Raw genomic sequence first — 24,957 nt, forward strand, 5'->3', positions numbered from 1 at the left:
CCATTTTTTGAATGTGGCCCAAGCACTTCAAAGCTGTCAAGACACAACAGTCTGAATGAATGAAGTTCTAAATTCATAAACGTATCACTACAATTACAGGGCTCACTGGATATTATGAGTGCTGCTTTCATCCAGGTAGCCAGCTGTACTTCTTAAGATTAGGGTTTTGGTCTAATGGTCACGTCATGCTGTGGGGAGCATGTGTGAGCTATCAGCTGCATGGATAGATGGTGGTCTTGAAGGATGACGTATGTTGCAGCCAACAAACCCACCCCAGCCCCCAAATGCACCATAACCGCTTCCACTCTTTCCCCACACCTCCACCCCCACGTCTAAATTGCGCACGGCGAGACAGCAGGAAGCTGAGGTGGAGGTGTACAAGTGTGTGCGTGTGTGTGTGCTGGGGAGGGGGCACCATGGCTGGACAGAACAGCTCCTTGAGATGATGGAAGTATGTTTTTCTTTTCTTCTCCTTTAGACTAGAGGGTAACCCGATTCCCAGTTCCCCCATTTCATGACCCCCATCCTGTTCTAAAGATTAGGCTCCAGACCCAGGCCTGAGTTATAGACTATCCAGACTGTGGGCTGCTGGGTTATCTAATACTGCAGACTGTGAGACAAAACAGCACCAGAGGAGAAGGCACTAGATGACCATGCTTCTTATGATTCTGTCTTTGTGGTCTGTGCCCAAACCATGATTTAGTGTTTGAGGGAAAACCCGACAACTACTGGCAGCAGCTGCTGAAACAGGAGAGTGTGTTAGCTACACATTTATGCTGCTGTCTTTGAACTGCTGTATTACAAGTGAATGACTTAGACCTGAAAGGTCTTGATGGATATCGACGGAAACCACGAACAGAAAACAGCACCCCAATAAGTCAACTGTGGGCTGAGCTCCTGTGCTTTCTGAAAGAGTGTGGAGTGACTGGAGTACATTTTAAAGACACACTCCTCTTGGCAGCGCTAGCAAAATTAAGTTATCTACTCAAATAACAGCTCAAATCTGACACATGATCTTTTCAATCTAATTAGTGTGCTTTCTCCACCAGATTTATGACACATAACATGTCCCTTTTTCTCCATCAGTCAGTACAGCCGTCAAATGTCTAAGTCAGAGTTGAGTGGTCAAACCCTTACATAATACATTATTTGGGGTCATGCTATAGTGGGACATATATTTTACTGCTTCATTGCCATTATTAATTCATGACATTAAACTTTAATTATTCTCTATTACAGCTACTATATTTCATGTTTTCACATTTTAGTAAAGACTCAACATAACCCCAAATGCAAGCACATCTGAATGTTTCAGTAATTTCTACTCTTTCCTGTACATCTTTCTCTCTCAACAGGGTTTGTCCTGCTGGAGAAGTCTTATGGCACAGTAAGATCAAAATCCACCAGGCAAAAATAAATAGCCTGGATCAGGTTGTACATAACATGTACATAAACTACTGAAGTTAGCATGTCAACACACAGTCGACAGTCTGTCTTTATTTATAATACAGATGCTCTGGTTACCATAGGTTTTCTCAGGGCATTACCATTAGCTCACCTGGTAGAGCTGTCAAATAAAAGTATATAAAAAGCCCCAAAAATAATATTAAAAAGTAAAAGGTATTTAGCCTGGCTGAATAACTGTGATCCATGTCAATCGGAAAAGTAGAGTTAAAAATAAGGTCTTAACTGAGGCCACCAGTTAAATTATGTAAAAGGAAGTGACAGTGACTGTAAAAAATGGAAAATGTTGCATTGCTCGAGGACTTGGAGTGCATCGTTAAAAAGTACACACACTGAGGCACTTTCAAATGACTCAATTTATTTTTTATTTCAGCTATTTCTCTGCACTGTGTTGAGTCAGCGTTCATGGCAGCATTAACCTGTTTCCGAGCAGTATTTTATATTTGTTAAGCCTCAGCCGAGGGTTCTGAAAGAACTTCTTTTTTTGATTTTTAAAGCTGTTCCAGTTCTGTGACCACAATTTCAATTCCAGGCTTACTGGATTCATTTCTGTAACCTCTCAATTTGTCAAATCTTTATTGTTTTTATTTTTTCAATTCAATTTGTCTGTTTATGTTCCTTTTTCGTCTCTGGTTAATTCAGTTTAATTACCAGTGTGTAGGATTTAGTGGCATCTAGTGGTGTATTTGCAGTAAGGGTGCTCAATTAAATCGAAATTTGATCATGATTACGATTTTGGGGCCAAACGATCTCAAAACTAATAAAATCGGGGGGAAACGATTTTCTTTTCATTTTCTGTTGTGCAACGTTGTATAAAAAAAAGCTGTGTCCCAATTCAGGGGCTGCATCCCTGAAGCCACAGTCTGCGTATTTTGCACATGTGTATTTCCGTCCCTCCCCCACAGCATGCACTGCACATGAGTCAGTCACGTTGTTTTTGTTGGAACAGGTAGCGCGTAACAGCAACAGGTAATTTCAAATGTTGTGGCAGTGCACTAAAATTTGAGAGCACAAATTGTTTTTCTATGGCTTATCTTTTGTGTGTTATTTTATTTAATTTAACTTTTTGTAGAGATTGCAAGAGTGCACTATGACTGTCAATGTAAAAAGGAGACTTACAAATGTTTATGGGGAAAGGAAAGTGTAACTGAGGACTTCCTTGCAAAGTGTTTTTGACAAATGTCCAATAAATGCAGCATGTTTCTGAAGTTTAAAAAAAATAATCGTCTGAATAATCGTGATTTCAATTTTGACCCAAATAATCGTGATTATGATAATTGAGCAGCCCTAATTTGCAGATTGCAACTCCATCACTTCACCGTGCCCGTCCTAGCACGAAGGAGAAACTACGGTGGCTGCGAAATGCGCAAAAAACCTGATCGCCCCTATCTACAGTCAGTTTTGGGTTTGTCCCTTCTAGGCTACTGTAGAAACATGGTGGTTCAACATGGCAGACTCTATGGAAGGCGACCCATGGCATCTGTAGTTATAAACGGCTCATTCTAAGGTAACAAAAACGTAACGATTCATATTTAAAGGTGATTATACACTGATGAAAATGTAGTTATGCATATTAGGTTCCATTTCTGCTAATAGATCCTCCTAAATATTACACACTGGAGCTTTGAGTTTTCCTGCTGCAATAACTGGATATCAACAAAACTTGTGTTAAAACCATGTATCATAGTTAAAGGCTTTAACGTCATCTTTCTGACAGTATAAATTGCAGGTACATCCACATTCCCACACATAAATGAACATTTGTAGATATAAGAAAAACATATTTAGTTTGTTTCTCATCTTATTATAAACGTTTCATTGCTAAAACTGTTTGCAGCACTGGATAACAGCTTAGAATTAGTTGTAATATCTAGTATTATTTTGTGCAGTAAAATCCCTGTGAATCAGTTTATGAGTGACAGAAACTATTCTACAGCACTTTTTCTTTGAATTCTGGTGGTTGGAATACCCTTCGGTATATAGCCAGGTGTGGGCTTATAATCGCACAGCGTGATTGGTGATTTTGTCATCTGAACTGCGCTGCGTTGCACTCACCTTGATGGTAACACTGCGACCGGTGCTGTTGTCATGCATGAAGACACGCAACATGTGTGGGATAAGCTGAGGCAGGTAGAGCTTGAATTCTCCACCCAGTGCGACCACAATCTGCTCAATCAGAAGGATGATGGTGTTCTGCATAGGGTTGTTTGGTGTCCAGTACTCCTACAGGACAGAACATATTGACAAGAATTAAAATAACATCAAAGTTTCTTTAAAAAACTGATAAACTAACAATACTGTCCTTTCTTTGTATAGCACACAAGCAAAACATATTCTTCTACAGGATTTCAGATTATGATTATTATTATTATTCACAGCTAATATGATTGGATGATAAGAATTAGTTTACCAACTTACGGAACAACAACAGTTAAAGAATATGAGGCGGCCAGACTATGTATAATGTGATCTGATAAAATGAACAAAACTAATAATACCTAAGCTAACGGACAGATGGTACTGTTGTAGTAAGTAATAAGTTTGTCCTAAATAAGAGTGACCTAAATTAATGTGAGTCCAATTTCTGAATATACATTTTTATAATATTCAGAGGGTACATCCAAAGCACTACCTCACCCACCGCTCTGGTATAGCGCTGTGGGTTTTCTTGGTCTGAGGAATTGGGTCAAAAGGTGTTTCCATCAATGAGCGGAGTGCCAGAGAGACGTTTGGACAGATTTCCCTCAAAGCTTTCACGTGCCAGAGGCTGAGAGGGAGCGTCACGATACTAGATGGCGAGGAATGGAGACAATTTCCTGTCAACTGGGACTGACATCACGTCTCTGTGTGGCTTATGACACAGTTTGTGAAAATCTAGGCACGGTCACTGTGTACATTAGAGATAATAGGAGCAGAAGACTTGAAGTCACGCAATACGTCAATCAGTCAATGGGCTTCAGCTGTGAGATCTGGCAGAGGTGTTTTGTCCAGACCAGAGGTCTCTAGCAGCCCCCAACTTCCTGCTTTCACTGCCTGTGGCAGCTGACTAGAGAGCAAGTGAGTGTACATCTTGAATGGCTATTCCAGCCCCTTCATCTGGAGGCAGGAGTTGAGCTGGAGCAAAAATGAATAGATTCTTTGTTTCACTCGCCATTTATTAACTCAGAGGGACTTGAGGTGCAGTGGTCCAGTTCTCTCAATTACTTTTCTCCTGGAGGACTTACCGCCATTGCAGAAGTGTCGGTAACAATGTTACCAAAATTCCGATACAAGGACAGTCATATGATATTTTGTGTCTTGTTATATGATTATGTGCTAGACAAGTGTGTTTGTGCAAGTGCTATGGTTTTAGCAGTTGTCCCACATCATGTGATAAGGGTGAATGTCAGGAGTTCTCACCAGAGTTTAAACGTACATCAGAGCAGCTGGTGGAAAGTGTCATTCTAAACAATGAGCAAAACTAAAGGAGATTTAAAAGAATACTATCCAAATAAAAATCACATGATGATCTACTAGTACTGTAGCCTCTTTAATCTTGTTAGTTAAGTACCACACCACATGTGATGATGCTGTGTGACATGGGGCAGGAATTCATCCAGGGGCCCTGAACACATTACTTCTAATGAGGAAGGTGCAACTGAGTGCAATTAAGAGTTTGCAGCTGTTTGCCTGACTCACAGGAAAATCAGAGGGGCTGGATGATCTGTGTTTGGGGATTAGACGCGCGGGGGGGGGGATGTTGACACAGTTACTCACTCTGATGAGGGTGAAGATATCGTCCATGTAGGGGCGGATGTGGATCTTCACAAAGCACACCACCATTCCCATCTGCTGGAAAAGGAACTGGAGAACAAATAAAGTACAGAAATGAAAAACAATGAGAGATCTGCTTTGAGAATAACTGACATCATTAGCCAGAGGTCAACAAATACCAAATCAACAAGACAGCCTCGTTCCTCTTATTCTGTAGGGCTACCTACCTCTCGGATACTCCCATCACAGACCCGGATGACATTGAGGAAAGTGGGCATGACCTGGGGCAGGAACTGGACACACTTAAGGCCCAGAGACTTAAAGATGAAGGTAACAGCCTGGACCACCATCGTATGATGGTTGGAGAGTGAAGGGTCTCTTAGGATGCGCATCAGCGTGACAATTGCCACGGCAGGGTAAAACTCATCCAGAGGCAGGTTGCCCATGTTCACCAACATCTCACTGGTGCTGTAGTCCGCTGTGGGGAGGGGAAAACTCACATTGATTGTTGCAACAAAGTAATCATACAAGTCTCGCAACATCTCATTCTTTTTAGGGGGAAATGGTCAGAAATGGTCGTGACCATGTGCAATCAACCACAAGTTGTGACTTTATTTTTCTCGAATCACTTTACCCTGAAAAAAACATTGTTACGGGTCACCAGCATAGACAAAATCAATCAAGGTGCCTGATCAAGTTCATGTGTCATGTTTTTAATGCAGAATAGAATACAATTACAATCAATCAATTGATAACTTAAGTAGGAGCACAATCTGTATTTTCCCACCATAAACTGAAAATCAAATAACATTAATTACAGGCCTGAGTTATCGACGGAATATCTGCATTTTGTTTGATGGAAATCTGTTGTGTTTTTCAACTGATCGTAATAGAAAGCACAGGCCAGCTTTCTTACTGTTATTAAGTATTAGTGATGTGATCCAACCTTAAACAAGCTATTTAAACAAAAAGTTAGTGTCTACTGTTAGCACTGTATTCAAAAGAACTTGTGGTTTGAGTTTTTGTGGTGGGAAAAAACTTTCCTTTTCTTTACACAGTAAAAAAATATTTCCTGTTCGATTCTTACAAATAAAAGATATCAATTTAAACTACTTCTGACTTTTCCAAATGCAATCACACCATCTGAGTATTGGAGTTTATTTTAAAACTATAAATCTAACTCCGACTATAACTTCATCAGCCCAGCCCTTGTAACTAGGTAGGACAGTAGGCTGTGACGCTCATTATTCATTAATCAGGCAATAAATCTCCAGTGTTAAAGTTTGAGTATATCAACGGTGATTCATGGCATCCCAGACCCCCCCCCCACAAATATCCAATTCAATACCTTCTCCTTCACACTAAATACAGCTAAAAATGCTTCTGCTCCTGGCTACAAAGTTCGGCAGCAATAATAGGCTGATGGGAGAGGAGGGCTGATATTGTCGGCTCCTTATTGCTGGCCGTTGTCAGTTCTGGCACCAAACTGTATTATAGCACCGGACAAAATGGTAAAAATCCTGTCCCACAGTATTCTAAAAAACTCACTTCTGCCTTCCTGAATCATATTTCATCTTCTCGTGAGAACTTGAACCTTGCCAGTTTTGGTCTGAACATCCAGTAATTCTCACTTTTACCCAAAAATTTAACATATCCATGTGATTGCTGCCATCTGCAATAAGCCATCGCAGAATCACCTTTAAGTACAGGAGAATCTAAGGAGCCACGTGAGGGCTTCGGCAGGCACGCTTAGAATTAGAGAGAACATTTTTTTTGTAAACCAAGCAACAGTGGTGGTCTTTTAACGTTTATAATGCATATCTCTTTTTTTAAATGAGTAGTTTTATTCATGTTTTTTTTTGACATGCAATGCAACTGGGGTCAGTCTGTCCATTTATCTATGCAGGGCTATTGAGTTTTACAAGGCATCTGAGAATACAGACGTCTGGTATTCAGCGTTTCACTGGCCTTCTGCAGGAGTACAGTTTCAGTTGCTCCAGTTGTCTCCCTCAAGATTCTGGACTATAGACATAACAGATTGGCACAGAGCGTGCAGGTTAAAGAGGGTAGCTTTCCCTTTGGATCTTTTATTATTCTAGCTGTCACCAAGTCTAGATTAATGACGGCGATAGATGGCTACACATCTGAGCCTTTATAGCCGACAAACAGAAATCAGTGTAGTTAAGTGAGGCAGCAGTACTGCAGTAATTCAGGCTTTAGATGTTTCAGAAAAGCTATAATAACTAATGTAAATAAAGCAACTTACTAAACAGGAATGCCATTTCATAGGTTTTATGACCCTGACGTTCTGTAGTGACATGATTGGCCTTCTCTGAAGTCAGGTGAGGAGATGGGCCTAGCCATTGACCGCCCACATAACAAAAAACATGCTGTCAAATATTGCTTGTGCTCCAGACGCTGACCCTGACAAATCTGCCAACAGATGTACAGCCTCCAATTCTGGTCACAGCCCATTTAGTTGGAGAACAAACTGGTAAAACTATTACCATATTGTACAAGGTCACATTCTGAGACACATGACTGGATCAGACAAGTGGAGACCTGTATTCGCCATACACAATGCACATGACGAAAGACAGATGAGCATTTTTCATTGTCATTGTTATGAATTTTCAAGCTCTCCAGAGGATGATGGACCTTAAGTGAAAGCATCCATCACAAAGAACGTCAAAACCTCCTGAAATACCGTGAGTTTCTGTAGTTAATCGCTGTCAACAGACGATGAATCCTAATGTATTTGGTGGCACCATGGCTATTCTATAAGTGTTATTCTCAGGATAAACTCAAGAGTTTGATGTAGTCTAAAAACAGCAAAATCATCATTGTGTTATTTCTTTCATATTATGGGAAGTAAAGAACAATGTAGCATATAGGTCTCCTACCTTTTTCACTTACTTCTTATGGATAGCTTTGCTAACATTAAGCACTAAAACAACCTGACTTTTAGTGGTTTTAGCCATCAGTGTCTAATAGGGATGGGCATGAGTCAGTATTCGTTCAATGTATGGAATACTCGCATTTGGATTTCCACGAGCATATCTGCAGATAACGTTCAACGCTGTCAGTCATCCATAACTCAATCATGTTACAGGCAGAATAGCGTCCAGGCATAAAAGTGCTTCTTGAAAAAACACTGCAAAAACTGTTAAACTTTGTGGAAGGAGGAGGCTTGGTGGGAAGAATATGACCCAGGTGTGCAGCCTGGTAGAACTAAGTAATGACAGTATTTTGACACAAATGTATTTTTCCATAGAGATACTGCCATGGAAAGAAAGGGGTTCTGCTCTGTCACATACAGCTCATGCTTTGTTCTCACAGTTTGTGACAACAAACATATTGACAACACTGACTTAGACAGCAGGAGAGAAACATAATATATATAATATCATACATTAATTTGTGACAGGACGATGAATGATTCAGCTGATATGATTAAACATTTAAACATTTGGGCTGCGTCAGTAATCAATTATCACACATAAAACAGTGATGTAAATCATTGACAATTAATAGCCCATTGAAAAGATCCTTAAAGAGATGTCTGTCTACAGTCGGCTTAAATTTAATATCACCACTTTAAAAAGATCCCACTCCAGTGTTATAGCAGATATATTTCCCTATGAACTGGCAGACCCTCATTCTGGAGGTGGTTTAGTTGGGCATAGGTCAGACAGAAACCAGAAATTAAATCCTAAAGAGCGAAGGCTCCAACAAATCAAAAACCCAAAGTCATCATTGATGTTGACTTTTCCAATGCAGGGGCAAGACCTCTAAAAATTGTGTTTTGTCTTGTGTGTAGACATATCAATTCACTGTGCTCCATTTCTAATTAGCTGTAGATTTATGAAATGTAAAACAGCCAAGCTGTAAAGGATAATCCTAAGTGCTTTGGACTAGACAGAATATCATCGGTTTATGTAAGCCAGATTCAGCAATTCAAATAATTGAAAATTAGTTCCTCTCTAGAGTGATCATATTCCGACCAAAGAAAAACTGTACCGCAAGACTGCAAAGGTGTGTTTTGCTCACAGCTCTTTCCACGGCACTAACTCCCATATTTAACCATGAGCGCACAAGCATTCATGTTTAACAAGCGTAAAGGTGTATAAAGATTAAACCTGCACAAATGGTTATTGTGCACAATCAAATATTGTTCGATTCAGTGACGCATGAAAGATCTCATGTCCCCATGAACAGCTGCTTTATCAAATTTGGAATCTGTGACCATCTTTCCTATTCACATCAGCCATTTTGTGTCACTTAATCATTATGAACAAATATGACAAAAATGGATGCAATTCAACCTACAGCTGGCATTTTATCAATCCAAATGTTTTAGAAGAACTGATGAAGTAAACTATTCCAAACTGCAAATGCCTTCTTTTACATCTCAAATGCCTTTTCTGAATGACATTTACATGCATCTTCAACTGCCACTTCGTCAGTTTTGTGACCTTTAAAACTGGAGTTGTTTGTTCCAAAACCTACCCAACAGTCCATCTTTAAGAAGTGTGTTACTGTCTAGACTGCCTGCTGCCAGATTTCTGCATTTCCTGGATGGATCTGATAGTTTAAATTTATGTAGCAATGCCCTTTATCTGTTCTTAATGTGTCCAAACACATCTGACCACCTCAACAGGTTGTCTGGGAGAGTTCTGGAGTTGAAATGGTGTCACAAGTGTTAAATCTTCTTTTTTATTTATTTACTATCTACAAACATAAAAAAGAATCATTACAAATTCCACTATGTCAAATATAAGAAGTCCTCTATGTTCAGACTATTTACAACACTATCCATCAGGCCACACACACACACACACACACACACACACACACACACACACACACACACCTCAGCAGCAACCCCAATGGGCAGACCCACACAGTGAGATTTTAAAACGGTTCATGCTGACTTAGAGACTTTCCAGCTTTTGCGCTGAGAATGTAATACTGCTGTAACTTTGAGAAACACAAATATAAAGTTAAAGTAATCCACATTCTGACTCTATAAAGTTTTTCCCAAAACTGTGATTAGTAATAGTGATCACAGGCCTACCTGAGTCCTGACTGGACTTGGACTCGGAGAGACTGACGGCGGAGGCGTCTCGTGACTGGTCAATCATGCCGATGTTCACCTTGTGCTTGTAGGGGTCCAGAGCTCCGAGAAGACCCAGTACACGGATAGCCTGTTGGAGACACACAGCATGCACACACAGTCAGTCATCTTCCACTGAATTATGTTTGCCCTCCACTGGAACACAAGTCTAACAGTACAGAAAAGACTTTCAGACTGGACTTTAATTTGACTACCAAGGTTTAGAGAGATATCGATGATCATGGTCATTAAAAAAATAGAATCCATTTTTCAAAACAGTTACAAGTGATATTGCCTGCTTAAAGATACTTAACCACTTACTGGCACATCAACAAAAGAGATGTGGAGTGATTTGAGAAGTCTCTGTGGATGCTATGATACTTTTTTTCTATGACTGTGTGCCCACTTCTAAGAAGTAAGTAGAGCCATCTTTCAGTGGAGAATATTTGATACTCAAAATACAGATCTTCAATTGGGTATAATCCTTTCATAAAAACAGCAGACAAAAGAATACAACAGAATAGTTAACCTAGACTAGGTGCACAACTACAGTTGGATAATTAGCCCAGAAGGATTTCAAATTTATTACATAATGGATCCATGGGTGAGGGTTCCCAGAGCCAATGTCCACATGCTGCACTGCACACACAGTGACAATGCACTCTCTGAGACCCACGCAATGTAACAGGCAAGGGAAGAAACTTTAACAATTATCACTTACATCACAGGCCAGGAGTTAGGAAAAAGTTCCATAGAACTCTGGAAAATCTGCATTGCCTCATACTGTATGTATTCCTGATTATATGTCAGCAGTCAAAGTTAATACATCTACACAGAGCTTCATTTGTTTAGTATATGTTGACAGGTAGGGTTTGTGGCCTCATAATGAGTCACTGCACGACAGAGCTGAGTTCACATTGCCACTGAGAAAACTGTGGGGAAAACAAAGAGTTAGGAGCCAAGATGGAGGCCCCTGTGCATACCTCTCTCCTGATGCCCTGGTTTTGTTCTGTCTTGAGGAAGTTGAGCAGCACCTCCAGAAGGGAGGGGTACTTGCGGTAGGGCTCTACCACATAACCTGTACTAGCCACCTGCTGGCCCAGTGTCCACAGTGCCACCTGGTGGAAAGTCAGAAGCAACAATTGAACCATTTCACTGATCGACAAGCATAAAGCATAAAGACTGGGGTGCACTTTTCTTTCCTCTCTTACCAAAACATCCTTTTAATAAAATGTACTTATTAAACAAATAATGCCAGAAAAGTTACTTACTAACAGGATAATAAGTATCAAGGCCATCAATTCAAACTACTTTTAGTCCCTTATTGAAAAGCCATTGATTAATACTTCAAAAGGCCCTACAATCCTTTCTAATCAGGAAATACTGTAAGCATAATGCTCGCAAAATGCTTTCTGAGTGACTTTAAAATGTGTCCAGTAATCATATCCATTCATGTTAACTGAAGTAGAAATGTGTTTACTGTACACAAGAAATAAATATTTTTCAGAACTGACTAGTGCTGAGGAGAAATGAGAAAAGAAATTAGAACCAGATGAGGCGGATACTAATTTTCTTGACATACCTGTCGTTTGGCCAACGAGGAGGAGTCCTGCAGCATGTCCATGATGATTGGAAAAAGCTCGTCCATCCACTTCCTCATCTCCAGGCCACTCACCTGACAGAGTAACCACAGGAGAACCAATCAAGACTGAGGGAATGTTATATTCTGTCCAATTTTCTGGCACTAAGATCTTCTCAAATCTTAAAGGGAGTGAATAATTAGTTTTACATTAAAACGTCAAATCGATCTGACCATAATAAACCATAGCCCTTATGGGCAGATTTTTGAAGTTATTAAAGCATTTGTCAAACTATTCTACAAACAATGTTTGTTTGTGAAAATGAGTAGGGATACACAATACAGATTTTCTTTCAGCTGATTCCATAACCTGTAATTACCTGTTTCTCGTGGCCAATAAGATAAGATAACCGATAATTTCACATTTTTGGATTTGGAAGTTCATAACCTGTAGTTTTTACACACTAGGGGGACAAAAAGTGAGCAAAGATGGATGATTTTATATTCTATAGATCTGTGTAACCAAATCTAACTGACATCACTAGTGTTGACATATTGTTTTAATTTGATTTAATTTTTAGTACATCAGACAACTTTAAACCTACTTTGTCTTTCATAGAACAGAAATGCTTTGGATATGAATTCAAAATCAATTATTATTATTATGCGCCCATAACTTATCGGCTGTAATTTAATTATCGCGATAATTCAAAATGATAAAAATGTTCCACTGTCTGTGGCGTATGTGTCCATTCATTTCTGTCTCCCTGGGTCAGATATACTGACTGCAACATTTACTACACCGTCTTTTTGATACCATCACTACAGGTTACCAAAATCAGAAATGTTCTAATCCACACATAGGGGCTTATAGCTTGAATATATCTTATTTTTGTCATGACATTCAATGGCTCTTGTCTATATTCCCTACATTTTCTTGTGTCTTCCTGTGCTGGTTCATGAGCAGCTGGGCTTCTCCTTCTTCCTGCACTGAGTCAACCCTCAACACTTGGTCTACCTGAGCATCTCCTGCACTTTGTTTGACCTGCAGAGACTGCCTGCCTTTAACAGTGCTTTCCTGACTCCTCTGTGGGGACCATCGAACCACCTAGACAGGATGGAGCAAGGCACACATCCATGGGTGGGGCTATACTCTGTACTTTCCACCACAGAAGGACATGTTCAGATTGCTTGCATTAAAACTGTAAAGTCAGAGACTCCAAAAATATTATAATATGCACAGGACAACAACAACAACTGTTTTGCTCAGATTTATTGGGTTTTAATCAGATCATTAGAAGCTAGGAAATCAATATGATACACAGATTAATACTGTCCCCATAAAACTTCAAGGAATTGAAACATTAAATCCAGCCTTACCTGAGCCAACTCGCCAATGGTTGCAAGGACACTAATGACCACTCCAGGGTTGGGGTCTGGGTCTTTCAGCTTGAGAATGAGAGCCTGCAGAAGTAAAAGGTAACAGGGTCACTTAACCCATTGAACCTCAGTGCTCCCCTTAAGTTTCATAATTAAAAGAGCTTCAGGAGATAAGACTGTAATGAACTCATAAGAGTCCTCCCCCGATTTAACATTGCACTTCTGTAACACTGTCAGATGATGGACAGTTTAAAAGCATCACAATCACTGCAGCCAAACCAGACATATCGTCTTTTTTTATTTCACAAATTCTACTTCCCTGTCAAACAAACGCCTACATTATCCAAAGTGCAACTCAATCAGCGACAGTTTGGTCGGACATTGGAGTGTGTTCTGCTATTGGCAGCCAAGACGGTAGCTTCAAGTAGAGATGAACAGCGGGCTACAGAAGTCTAGCTCACTTCTCTCTAACTCTGCACCCCCAGATTTTCAAACTTTAAGTCTTCTGCCCGAACTCTGACACGGACTTAAGTGACATTACTTGAGGCAATTCATCAGATCCCTCTGATGGAAAAGGGGCTTTATCTAACATTTTTGTTGGTACCTGTAAACAGACTTTGACATGTAAAAGCTTTTAGTTATTTAGAGAAAGTCTACTGAGTACATATGCTCCTCTCAAGTAACAGCCTTGTTAACACTCATACACCTTTAGTACAGCTGTACCTTGAGGATTGGCTCCATATATGGCCGTATGAGGCGGGGGGCGTTGGAGACCAGGTGACCAAGCATACGAGCACTCTGCTCTTTGTTCCTGCCAACGCCACTGTGCTCTAACTCTGTTAAGATCTGCAAAGAAAATAAAATAAAATCACAGAGTTTAGTATAACACACCCATTCTTCTGTATCTGGAATAAATCTTAATGAGGTTACACAATTCACACTGTTATGGAAGCAACCATTATGAAAACTTTACGCCGGGGTTTTAAACTGTACATAATACCATGGCCTTTGCTGCCCTCTAAAGGTATTCAATTGAAACAATCTAATCTCATAAAGATTAGATATTAGATATAAAATCTAATATTTTTATTTAACATTATCTGTATTTAGTGGAATAACCAAACTAGAAACCATGTTAATTTATGAATTAAAAAAAGATTGGACAGAATGTTTCTACTCAAGTTCCCCTTCTATTTGTTTCATTTTGAAGGCAGGCTAAAAAGTAGGGAAAAAACTAAATGTCAAATTATTAGGCTTATATGGTATATCAGTGTGCCAGATCCGGTGAGAAAAAGTGCCAAGTGAGGGAGTGTTTTCAGTTGAACAATTCAACACCAAACTCAGAAAAAAATACATATAGGACTATAAACCATTAAACTAAATATAGTGTGCCATTTGCAGTGCGTCTCCTACCTGGATTAGCATCTTGCGTAGAAAGGGCATGACGAAGGCAGGGTTCATGCTGCTGAGGCGTCCGATTGTGCAGATGGCCAGCTCTCTGATCTCGAACACCTCATCGTTCAGTGCAACAAACAGCGCCTGCAAGTTCTCAGCCTGGGCGAGGTGAGCGTCGAATCGCTCATCAAGAGATGCCAGCACGCAGTATCGAATGTCTGGATCTGCAGGAGAACAAGGACAAGGAAATTGTCATTTGACTCTCTTATCACTCTCATTACTTTTATCATCCTGGGTCATTATAGCTGATAACAGGTGTGTATTCCAATGCCACAAAAGCAACACTTCTTATAATCTTAATCTTTAATTAGCTAATTCTGGCAAAGATCACTTTCAAAAGATATGTAATGATGTGATCAAACATCATTATCAATAATAATAATAAAAAAAACACTACTCAATAAACCTGCATGATACTACTACCCCTTTCCTCTCCTTTTTACCTGGATCGGTGATGCCAACAACTAGCAGCTTGCTGAGCACATCTGCAACAACCTGCACAGCGGTCTGGCTGACAACATGGCCGCTGATGAGGTGAATGGAAGGGGTAAGGAGGCGTGAGCAGGTTCGAGCTGCCTCCATCCGGATTTCCTTGTGCTCACTGTTCAGGAAGTGATCAGCACAGTGGCGCACAAACTGTGTGAGGGAGTGTCCTGGTGAAAGAACAAGAGTTTGTTAGATTTGACATTCCAACTAGTTTTTAGATAGCTGTAGTTGAGGGGCAAGTTAGGGCAGTAATACAGATAATCACAAAGTTAGGTGTATTTTTGCATTTTAGTGCATTTATAAAGTTTTCATAAAGGTTCACTTGTTCCATTCTGCATGTGTGCCTTTGCTTTTGTGAACAACCCATGAGCTTGAGGACTCTTTCTTCTTTATCCAAAAAGAACCATTTCATAAATCGGTTTGGGATTTAAAGTGTGGTGGTGTTCTGAAGTGCAACTTGGTCAACAACTTATATTTAATAGAGGAGCAAGAAATATACCCATAACAACACCATTGCGACCCCGGCTTGTTTTTGCAGCAAAAGGCTAACCCCTCCGCCCACCGTCCACTGCAGGACGGCAACATAAGACTTTGAGAAGCAATTGTTTCACCCCAGGCTGTTGTATGCAGCATACTACTGCAAAATATTAAGCAAGTCAACCTGGTGACTGAATACAAGTTTTTTTTCAACCCCCACCTAAAACGTATTTCCTCTTAAATGCTCCACTCAAAGCATCAGCTTATCATAATTCAACACATCTTGTTTGCATTTTGTGCAAGGATCTAAGCAGCCTTAAATGTAAAAGTAGCTTTTAAAATTCTATTTACTTATGTAAATATATATATGAAATATATGATATAAAAATAATCATGTGATGAGTATGGCTCAGTGGAGGAAAATACATTTGCAGAGTAAAATATGGATTCTATATGGATTTTGTAATTTTATTAGTTTTTTGTTTTTCCAATTTGGAATGCCCTATTCCTTGTCACTGCAAACATATTACAAACGCTGTCAACAGCCACAGCAGTGAACAGAAATATTAACTCAGTCGCACCAGTGCACCCCAGATTCTGTTTGTTTGATGTGTTTCAATTTCATTTTGCTAAAACCTCTTCAATAACATTCTTTATTAAAATATAAGGCAATAACTCAGTTTGAAAGGGGAATGGTTCTAAACAAATAAACAAGTCTTACAATTATGTGTGTGAACAATCAAGTATTTTGATTCAGTGGTATGCTGCTGCTCTATGGGAATAGAAAACACATCAACCCAAATGCTCATTTTTTCCAACCTCACTGAATGTGCAGTGTGCAACTCCATCAGTTATTTATTTTCATGCTTCGTGATTTTTAGGGCTGTAATGCTGCTACCCTCACTTGAAAATCTTTTTCTACTGACAGAACCAAGTTAAAGATCAATGGAGTTTAGTGAAGGTTCTTTGCATGTTTTTCATTCTGTGGATTTTCTCTCCAAGATAAAAAAAGATAAAATATGATAGTCCTGCTTTAAGCTGTGTCTTTTGCAAGGTTCTTGCCTTCAAATTCAAAGCTTCCCAGCGTGCGTAGGGCCAATGTGATGCTGCCTACGTCACTGGCCTCAGGGATGTTTGTGAGGCTTGGCGAGGCCAGCTGGTGGGCCAGGCCTTTGGGCATGCCGGGGTGACGCAGCGGCTTGTGCATCAACACCAGGGAAAGCATCTTCAGCAGACCGTCCTGGATGTCCTTCTTCAACTGGGGTATTTGACGACTCAGGTCGTACAATACCGCTGTGAGTGCAGGGCTAGATGAGCAGGACAAAAACCCAATATCATTATCATTGTCATCTTGAGATGAGGACCAAGAAGTGTGTTGTGGTGCGCTCAGCAACAAATACAACTTTAAATATAGATGTATAAGACATACAAGTCAAACTCTGGCTTTAACCCCGCTTCTTGTATAAACCCAGCTCAAAAATATATGAAATATATGGTAAAACCTTGTTAGTTGAATTGTTCCCCCCAAACCCACTCTGTCCTACCTCAGGCCCACAGCCAGCATAGGCTCCAGCAGCTCCTTGATGTCTGGTTGGATGCTGGGACCCATGGCTCTGGAAAGCATGCTGATACAGGTGAACACTGTGGCGTCCACCTGCATGGTCTTTTGCCTCCTGCACACACAGAAGACCGTAAGAGGTAAGGCTCTTTTCCCTTCTTAGATAGTATCCCAAAATGAACATGCCTACCACAGAGGAGATACTACCCAAAATATACATTTTAGACTTGAACCATGACATTTGTATTAACAGAGTCAATCATTATTATACCACAAGCAGCAATGATATTAGAGCATAATAAGACAAGAAAACATATTAAAAGCCGTGTAGAAAGACAAAAACTATTAAAATACAACAGGATATTAAATGACAAATTATATAATTATTTTGATATGAAGAAATATAATAAACAGTATGAAGAGACTACAAATATAGTACATTTCATGTATTCAATAACTGACTTGTGTGCAAAGTCCTTGGGTGGCAGGGCAGCCTTGATGATCTCAAGGACCTTCGAGAGGTATGGTTGGATTTCTGCCCTGACGGCCACCACCAGCAGCCCCAGAGCCTGGAAAGCTGCCGTCCTCTCCTTCTCCTTCTTCAGACAGCCCAGCAGGTAACCCATAGTGTCTGATAGGTACTGGTCTGCACAGAAGATGGAACAACCACAGTGCAAATGGTTAATCGCAGATGTAGGGGTTTTTATAGGATGCAACACATAAATCAACTGACTGGGAGAAACTACAAGCAATTTATTAGAGCAAAGCTATTTGATATAAAGACAGAGGAGACTAAAAAGTATTGGTCATTATCTCTTTCATTTCTCGTCCATGACCACCAAAAGGCCAAGTGGCTGTAGAGGTGGGCAAGAATGTACGGCTGCATGTTACTGTATAGAGGATGGAGTAAACTGGATTACAGGTAACATTCAAACATTAACTAGTCTGGGGTGGCTAGTCTGCTCCTGCCACCATATCGAAGTATCCTTGAGCAAGATACTGAACCCCGAATTGTGTGAATGTATATGAATGCGTTGGTTTCTGTTTGTTGGACTTTGCCATCGCTGAGTGAATGTGTGTGAAAGGGTGAATGTGGCATGTAGTGTAAAAGCGCTTTGAGTGGTCGGAAGACTAGAAAGGCGCTATACGAGTACAGGTTCATTTACAGGTCCATTTACCATTAGTCGCACCTGTAAAGGTATGTGGCTGGAAGGCGGCCAGGCGTGGAAGCAAGTTGAGGATGGTCATCTGGATCAGAGGGTTTTTACTGGTCTTGTATTTCAGCACCCAACGGCACACCTGAAAAAAGCACATAATAAAAGCTTGTCAACTATTATTTATCTGGTGCTCAAAACAGTGTGTTGTGACATACTATTTTTTTAATTTTTTTAAGTTATTTTTTTGGCCTTTTCATGCCTTTATTTGATAGAGACAGCTGAAGATGCAGTGTCCACAGTGGGTAGCACAGCACTGTCCTGATGGCTGATATACAGCAGCAATAACAATGCGTTAATTTTCTATCACTTGGTGAAATATAAAAAGGCAAAGGCATGGTATATGTTTCTTCTCAAGCCACAAAAATCAATGAATTAATACAATAACTGTCACATCAGGCAATACAAACACAACTTTCCAGGAAAAGCCAAACCTCTATTGTAAAATGTACCTGGTCAAATCGCTCCTCCATCAGCTCACGGCAGTATCGACTCTCCACCAGCGAGCTCTTGGCAGGAACCGGCGCAGCTCCGAAGGTGAGGAATCCCTGAGGCGTGCTGTAGCCCAGCAAGCCAAGGAGCGCGTTGGACTGCTGCGGCTGCACTGACTGGAAGCTAGTGAAGGGGGTGATGTGGCGGGGCTTGGTTCCAAATCCCATCAGCTCCTTGCAGTACTTATCATGGACCAGCTGCTGCTGCGTGATCTCCTCCATCTCCTCACGCATGCGCTGTCATACAAACAGGACAAGTGAGAGGAGTGTTTCACCTGTGCATGTGAGAATGTACCCACAGTGAATTCAGCCCTCACCTCTCCTTCCATGCTGCTGATGCGAACCAGCTCATTCAGGATCAGAAGAGCACCGTGGACCCTGTCGTCACGATTCATCCCTTTCTCTTTGGCCAGAGTCTCATCGAAGCCTTTCTCTGCCTCCTCAAAGGTTTGCTGTTACAGATAAGACAAACACTTATGTTACCTGTTTAAAGGATACAGGTTTTCTCCTGTCAAATACAACACACACTGAGGAAAGATACTTCTTTAAGAACTTACCTTGTACCACTGTGGTTTCTGCATTTCCTTGGTCTCCCTCTGTGTGGTCAGGATGAGACAGGCACGTAGTGCAGATACAGCCCCTTCTCGGATGGCCTGCTTAGGGTCCCATACGGCATAAAAGATGTTGTCAAAGAAGGGCTGAACTTGTTGAAAGAAGAAGGTGGGTGCACTCACAGCCAGCTCCCGCAACACCAACACCTGGGAAAGGCAGAAAATAATTTGACTGGTCATTAATTGCACCCCTTGAGTCTACTTCTTCACAGTGTAAACATGCATCAATATTGTGCTTTCAGACATCCCCCCCAGTTATTACATTATTCTGGGGCTGTAAAGTTCAACTCTTAGAATATATCAAATGTGCAACTATAAATACTTTTTGTGCTGCACCTTTAAGTAATCATCTTTGTGTGACCTCTCTTTTAAGCAAGTTGTATTCAGTTGCTAAAATCCAGTTTCTATCCTGAAGGTGCTTCTCTGGCGTGATGCACCCTTCTGGGAATTCAGCAATAAAACTGGGAGCCGTGGACCTTCAGATGTTGATATTACAATTAGCTTCAACATAGTACACCATGCAGAAATGTGCAGACGTTGAACCACATATTGAGAAGCAAGACCTAGTAAACATTTGTAAATGAGAAAACAATGGAAGTGAAAGCGCACAGTGTCTCAGCAGCATCTTTGACATTCACCATCAGACAATCAAGTCAAGGAAAATGTGGTGAAAAGACATAATCACATTATGACTGCATTATAGGTATACATAATGTAGCATCATAGTGTCTTCAAATTACAGCAGCACTAGTTCATTTTATAGATACACTTGTCTTATCAATCTAAGCCACACAATCAGGCTGAAAAACAGAACAGTATCTCAACTTAATTAACTGAGAAACCATCAGTGTGCCGGCAGGAAATTGAATCGAACACAGACAAACAGACAAATGAAGGTTGATAACAGCATTCATTCATGCCAATTATTTTGGTGGCCTCAAATGTTTTCATTCTTCCTGCTCATGTCTGCACACAGTTAGCATGGTCAAACAGATCAGTGATCCTTTAGAGGGGGCCAGATCCTAACACACATTCTTGTATCATCTGAAAACTAGTTCCACATATTGCCCAGCTAGGAAATCAGTGTTGCTATTATAACATTATGTCCCCTGTTCTTCCTGTTACCATAACAAATGCATGGTTCCACCAGAGGATAATTGCAGAGAAGATAAACAAGGCCAGAGTCCAAGTGTGTCACAGAATCACTCAAATCTACCGTTCAACAACAAGAACATCTACCGCATATCTTCCTATTCAGTTTGTTAGGTAGGACAGCAGTTCATTTTAAGCTAGGTTTGAAACTGTTACGATACTGAAAAATCTTTTTAAAAATCATGTATTTAAAAATGATATTGGGAAAGTTACTAAACATTAGTAAGACACTGGTTTTCAACCTATACTAACCAAAAAATTAACACTGCTGGGAACAGCAATGAGTGAGTTCTCTATCCAGGGGCAAGCTAGTTCAGCCACAGATGAGCCTAGTGCTGCTTTAGAAAGTAAAAAATGAAAAAAGCAAAAGTGCAATGGGATAACCCTGAGTCAAACTGGCCTTTTCCCTCATCTCCACCACACATAAACAACACCAAGAAGTGGTGGTGGTATTTAAACAACAAACAACATGGTGCCTGCTGTCTGTTAGTAACTTACTGCAGCATGGCGTCTGCCTTCATTTCTGTCTGCTCCCAGCCACTCCAGGGCCCTCTTCACCTCAAACTCCACATACTCAGCAGTAAAGGTGTCCCCTGCCATAGAGAGGTGACCCATGGCTTTAGAGGCCATCTCCATCACCACAGGGTCGCTGGAGGGCAGCAGGTTGCGCAGGTAGTTGGCAAAGCGGCTGATCCTGGTGGCATTGCCTCCCTCGACTCCAATCAGACTCACTGGAACAAATTGTTGAGTCACAGTCATATGCAGTTTCACACATACTTACACTATTTTACACAATTCCGTGTGACATACATCCAAGGCTGTAACTTATGTCAAAATAACTCCACCAGATCTTGAGTAAATCGAAGTTGAAAGTACACTGTACATGTCAATGTTACAGCTTACCAATGGCAAGAATCCCTCCTTTCTTCTCATTCACATCAGAGCTGGATACCAGCTCAAATATGTGGTGGTTTAACTCATCATAGAATGTAGTGGCTTCATCTTGGCTTAACTGTGGAAGGAACAAAACCAATGTCACAAAAACCAGTGAATAGGAAAAGCAAAGTTGGCTCCAACTTGATGATGAAAAGGTTAAACAATAGCCTACAATCTCTGGGAACACACATTATCCCTACAAATTGTATGTAGTATTTATAACCCAACTGAAGTGTGGATTCACACCCACTAGTGAAACAGTGTAAACAGCTGATCACTCTTCTGCTCTTTATGGCACAAACACTCATTCTGTCTGCAATATATCGCAAGGATGTCCTCACAGCAGGTCTCTATTACCTCTCTGAGCTCTGTAGTCACATAGTGCTGCAGGTCTTTGGCAGATTTTGCTCTGGTGTCTTCATTTCGACTCTTCAGCCCACTGACAAACTGTTGCAGCACAGTGGCTGTGCCTGACATGATCACCATCTGGATGGCCTAACCTGCAAGAAGACAAACAAAACGGATATGCTGTCACTGAAACGTGCTGTGTTATCGAAACAAATGCAACAAAGAAAAAGAAAAAGAATGACACGTGTAAATATCACACTTGGAAAGAATATGTGTCCCCAGTTGTTTACACTGGCCAATGTTGTTGTTAGCCGACACTATAACATTACCGAGCTAGCGTGTCTGGCTAGCTAGGACACACTAATTGTCAACCTTGCTATTAGTTAACGTAGCGACACACCAAACAGAGACATTGCAGTGAAAAGATAGACAGCATCCTTTACACCACTAGTACACAACTGACATGTCCAGGAGGTACAGGCTTATTTCAGAGACTCGTAAGTGAATCACGCTGGTTTTGTTTAGCTACTGTTAGCTAGTGCTAACGTTATGCTATCTAACTTAATGTAGCAAACCGTTAGCAAGATAGTAAAGTCGCTTTGTACCACTTACGTGTTTCTATTAATATGTCGGCCAATTATTTGCTATTCGGTTCTTGCAGATTATCTCTCATTGTACGAGTGCCTGGCTAGCACAGGGCAACGTTTGCTAGCTAAGGTATGGCTGTCTTGAGTTGGACCGTCTCCAGCAGGGCACACAGCAAACTTCACAAGCGTCGGGTTGCGTTCAGTATCCTGCGCAGAGCTGAACGCAGGCAGCGCAGATGTCCTTCAGTACAGTTTTGACACACTGAAGCTTTACTTGAACATTTTAAAACTATAATTTATTACTCTACATACCATTGACGTATGCGCCTGAAAGCGGCATTGCTAATAGATATTTGTAATGCTCAGTGACATGGCTTTCTGAGACATTTAAATGCAAAAGAGCCATTATGTGTGCAGTTAGCCTATGTTCTTTTCCTGCTGTATTATGTCAACATGTCTGCTGTGAAAAGAGTCATGGCTGGAGTACCAATGGAGAAAACTGGGCAACTGCCCAGAGTACCAGAGGTCCAGGGGCTTTAGAAGGCCCAGGTGCATCATGTGGAAACTGGTTAATCTCAATTTGTCATGGGAATAGGCACTATTAAAGCACAATAATAATAACTGGCATTATAAGCGGCTTAAGATGGGTCCTGATTTATTTCTTCACCTTAAGCCCCTCATTTAAAATGTGCCAAAATCTATCTTTAAGACCTTCGTAATTTTAGTTATTGTGTATTCATAAACTAGGGGAGGCAATTTCTGAAGAAATGCTAGATTGTGAGAGGCTGATGCTAAACTTCATTGTTGTATTTAAAAATGATGAAAGATGTGGAATATTTTAAGGTTTGTTGAAAAGCTGGCACTAAACTGAATTGCCAGCTTATATTTGTATGAAAAAGCAGCTGGTTAAATTTCTGTTCTGTTTTTTTCTTTTGTCCTTATGATCCATAACTTTTTATACATTCATGTGAAGTTTCTGCATACATGTTCTAATAGTCCAGTTTGTCCCGAAAGAAGAAAAAAAAGATGTATAACTGATTGTACATTACATGGTTGAGAAATGATTGCACCAAAAATGGCTTAGACCCTCAGTGCATGCTTTTGAGGCCCTGCTGAGCAGAGATTGCCTCTCTTGCTGTGCCTGATCTGAGTTGTATTGTAGACTATCCTATTCACTCGGATTTTACTATTGGGCTTTTCCCCCCTATTTTCTTTATTCCCTGTTTCTTTTTAACAGCCTTTTAGATAGTTTTATCGACCCTTTTTTGACTGTTTTAGTGACTATGCTTTTAATTTGTTTATTGATTTTCTAAACATCCCTATTCACAGCTATTTATGTGCATCGATGTGCAACATGGCAAGGGGCTCCTTTTCTTACATTTGCATGCCTTCACCTTAAGTGTGCCTTGTTTATTTATTTATTTATTGCAGTGTGTGTGTGTGTGTGTGTGTGTGTGTGTGTGTGTGTGTGTGTGTGTGTGTGTGTGTGTGTCTGTGTGTGTGAACCCTATACCCATTTTACCTAGGGTGTTTCCCGGTTTCAGAGTTGGCTGTTTGCTCCTCTTCAGGTCAATTCATAGTTCTTTCTTTGTGTATTTATACATTTAGTTATTTATGGTCATTTATATGCATGCATTCGTATTTTAAAACCTTTATTTTGATCTTGGTCAAAGATATGTGTTTTATATTGATTTTTACACGTTTTTACTTAGTGAGTTTGAACTGAAAAGGTTGTTTGTACTATTTGAGTGAGAGGTGTTTCTAGTATTTTGGCCAACCCATTTATATACACGAGAGGGGCAGAATATTAAAAACACCTTTTAATTTAATTCAGTCCACTACACCACTACCCACTGCGACCTCAATACAACATTTTTTGTGAAAGTGTCAACAAAAAACTGAAAAATTATGAATAGCTTCTTAAAGCAGAATTCATGGCAGAGCTCCAGTGCAGGCTCCCCAGCAGCTCCATGTTGTGTCCAAGTATATATCATTTATTACATTAAACACTGCAACAGGGAAACTCTTGGGACATTTTGAATATTTAAATGTTCATGTACCTAAAAGAAATTTTAAGTCTTTTTATGATCCACAGAGCAATGAAATGGGAAGCAGTGTCCATATGGAAAACAAAAGGCTGATCCGGAGTCTGGAATATCTTGAAAGATCTGGTGTCAAAGGAGCCAACCCTGATGACAGACACTCAGTTTATCCAGGAACAGAAACCAGATGTTGACTGCTTTTGAGATGTGCACATTTAGGCCTATGTAAAGGTAGGATCATTTGTAAAATGTAGTTTATTGATTATTTGTAGCACAGCTAGTTCTGTGCAATATTACTGTAGAAAACC

At 40.4% G+C, this 24,957-nt stretch overlaps 1 protein-coding gene across 2 annotated transcripts in view; it reads right to left on the reverse strand.

Moving 5' to 3' along the window:
- Positions 1-22,789, reverse strand: part of mtor (mechanistic target of rapamycin kinase) — an 81,602-nt gene extending 58,813 nt beyond the window's left edge. The window contains exons 1-21 of one of the 2 annotated variants that reach the window (XM_051426467.1): positions 22,633-22,789; positions 22,030-22,172; positions 21,640-21,748; positions 21,235-21,467; positions 19,531-19,731; positions 19,291-19,425; positions 18,935-19,210; positions 18,459-18,567; positions 17,731-17,914; positions 17,255-17,383; positions 16,773-17,017; positions 15,191-15,400; positions 14,706-14,911; positions 14,016-14,138; positions 13,293-13,376; positions 11,916-12,008; positions 11,317-11,451; positions 10,295-10,424; positions 5,445-5,695; positions 5,221-5,307; positions 3,520-3,687 (exon numbers count right to left, since the gene is read on the reverse strand). In XM_051426467.1, coding sequence (XP_051282427.1) covers positions 3,520-3,687; positions 5,221-5,307; positions 5,445-5,695; positions 10,295-10,424; positions 11,317-11,451; positions 11,916-12,008; positions 13,293-13,376; positions 14,016-14,138; positions 14,706-14,911; positions 15,191-15,400; positions 16,773-17,017; positions 17,255-17,383; positions 17,731-17,914; positions 18,459-18,567; positions 18,935-19,210; positions 19,291-19,425; positions 19,531-19,731; positions 21,235-21,467; positions 21,640-21,748; positions 22,030-22,158 — 3,237 coding nt within the window. In that variant the 5' untranslated portion in view covers positions 22,159-22,172; positions 22,633-22,789. Of the gene's footprint in view, positions 1-3,519; positions 3,688-5,220; positions 5,308-5,444; positions 5,696-10,294; positions 10,425-11,316; positions 11,452-11,915; positions 12,009-13,292; positions 13,377-14,015; positions 14,139-14,705; positions 14,912-15,190; positions 15,401-16,772; positions 17,018-17,254; positions 17,384-17,730; positions 17,915-18,446; positions 18,568-18,934; positions 19,211-19,290; positions 19,426-19,530; positions 19,732-21,234; positions 21,468-21,639; positions 21,749-22,029; positions 22,173-22,632 lie in introns of both variants that reach the window. The other variant, XM_051426465.1, reaches the window with a different exon arrangement.
- Between the last annotated feature and the right edge of the window lie 2,168 nt (positions 22,790-24,957).

The sequence above is a fragment of the Dicentrarchus labrax genome, unplaced genomic scaffold (assembly GCF_905237075.1).
Source record: "Dicentrarchus labrax unplaced genomic scaffold, dlabrax2021, whole genome shotgun sequence".
Lineage (NCBI taxonomy): Eukaryota > Metazoa > Chordata > Actinopteri > Moronidae > Dicentrarchus > Dicentrarchus labrax.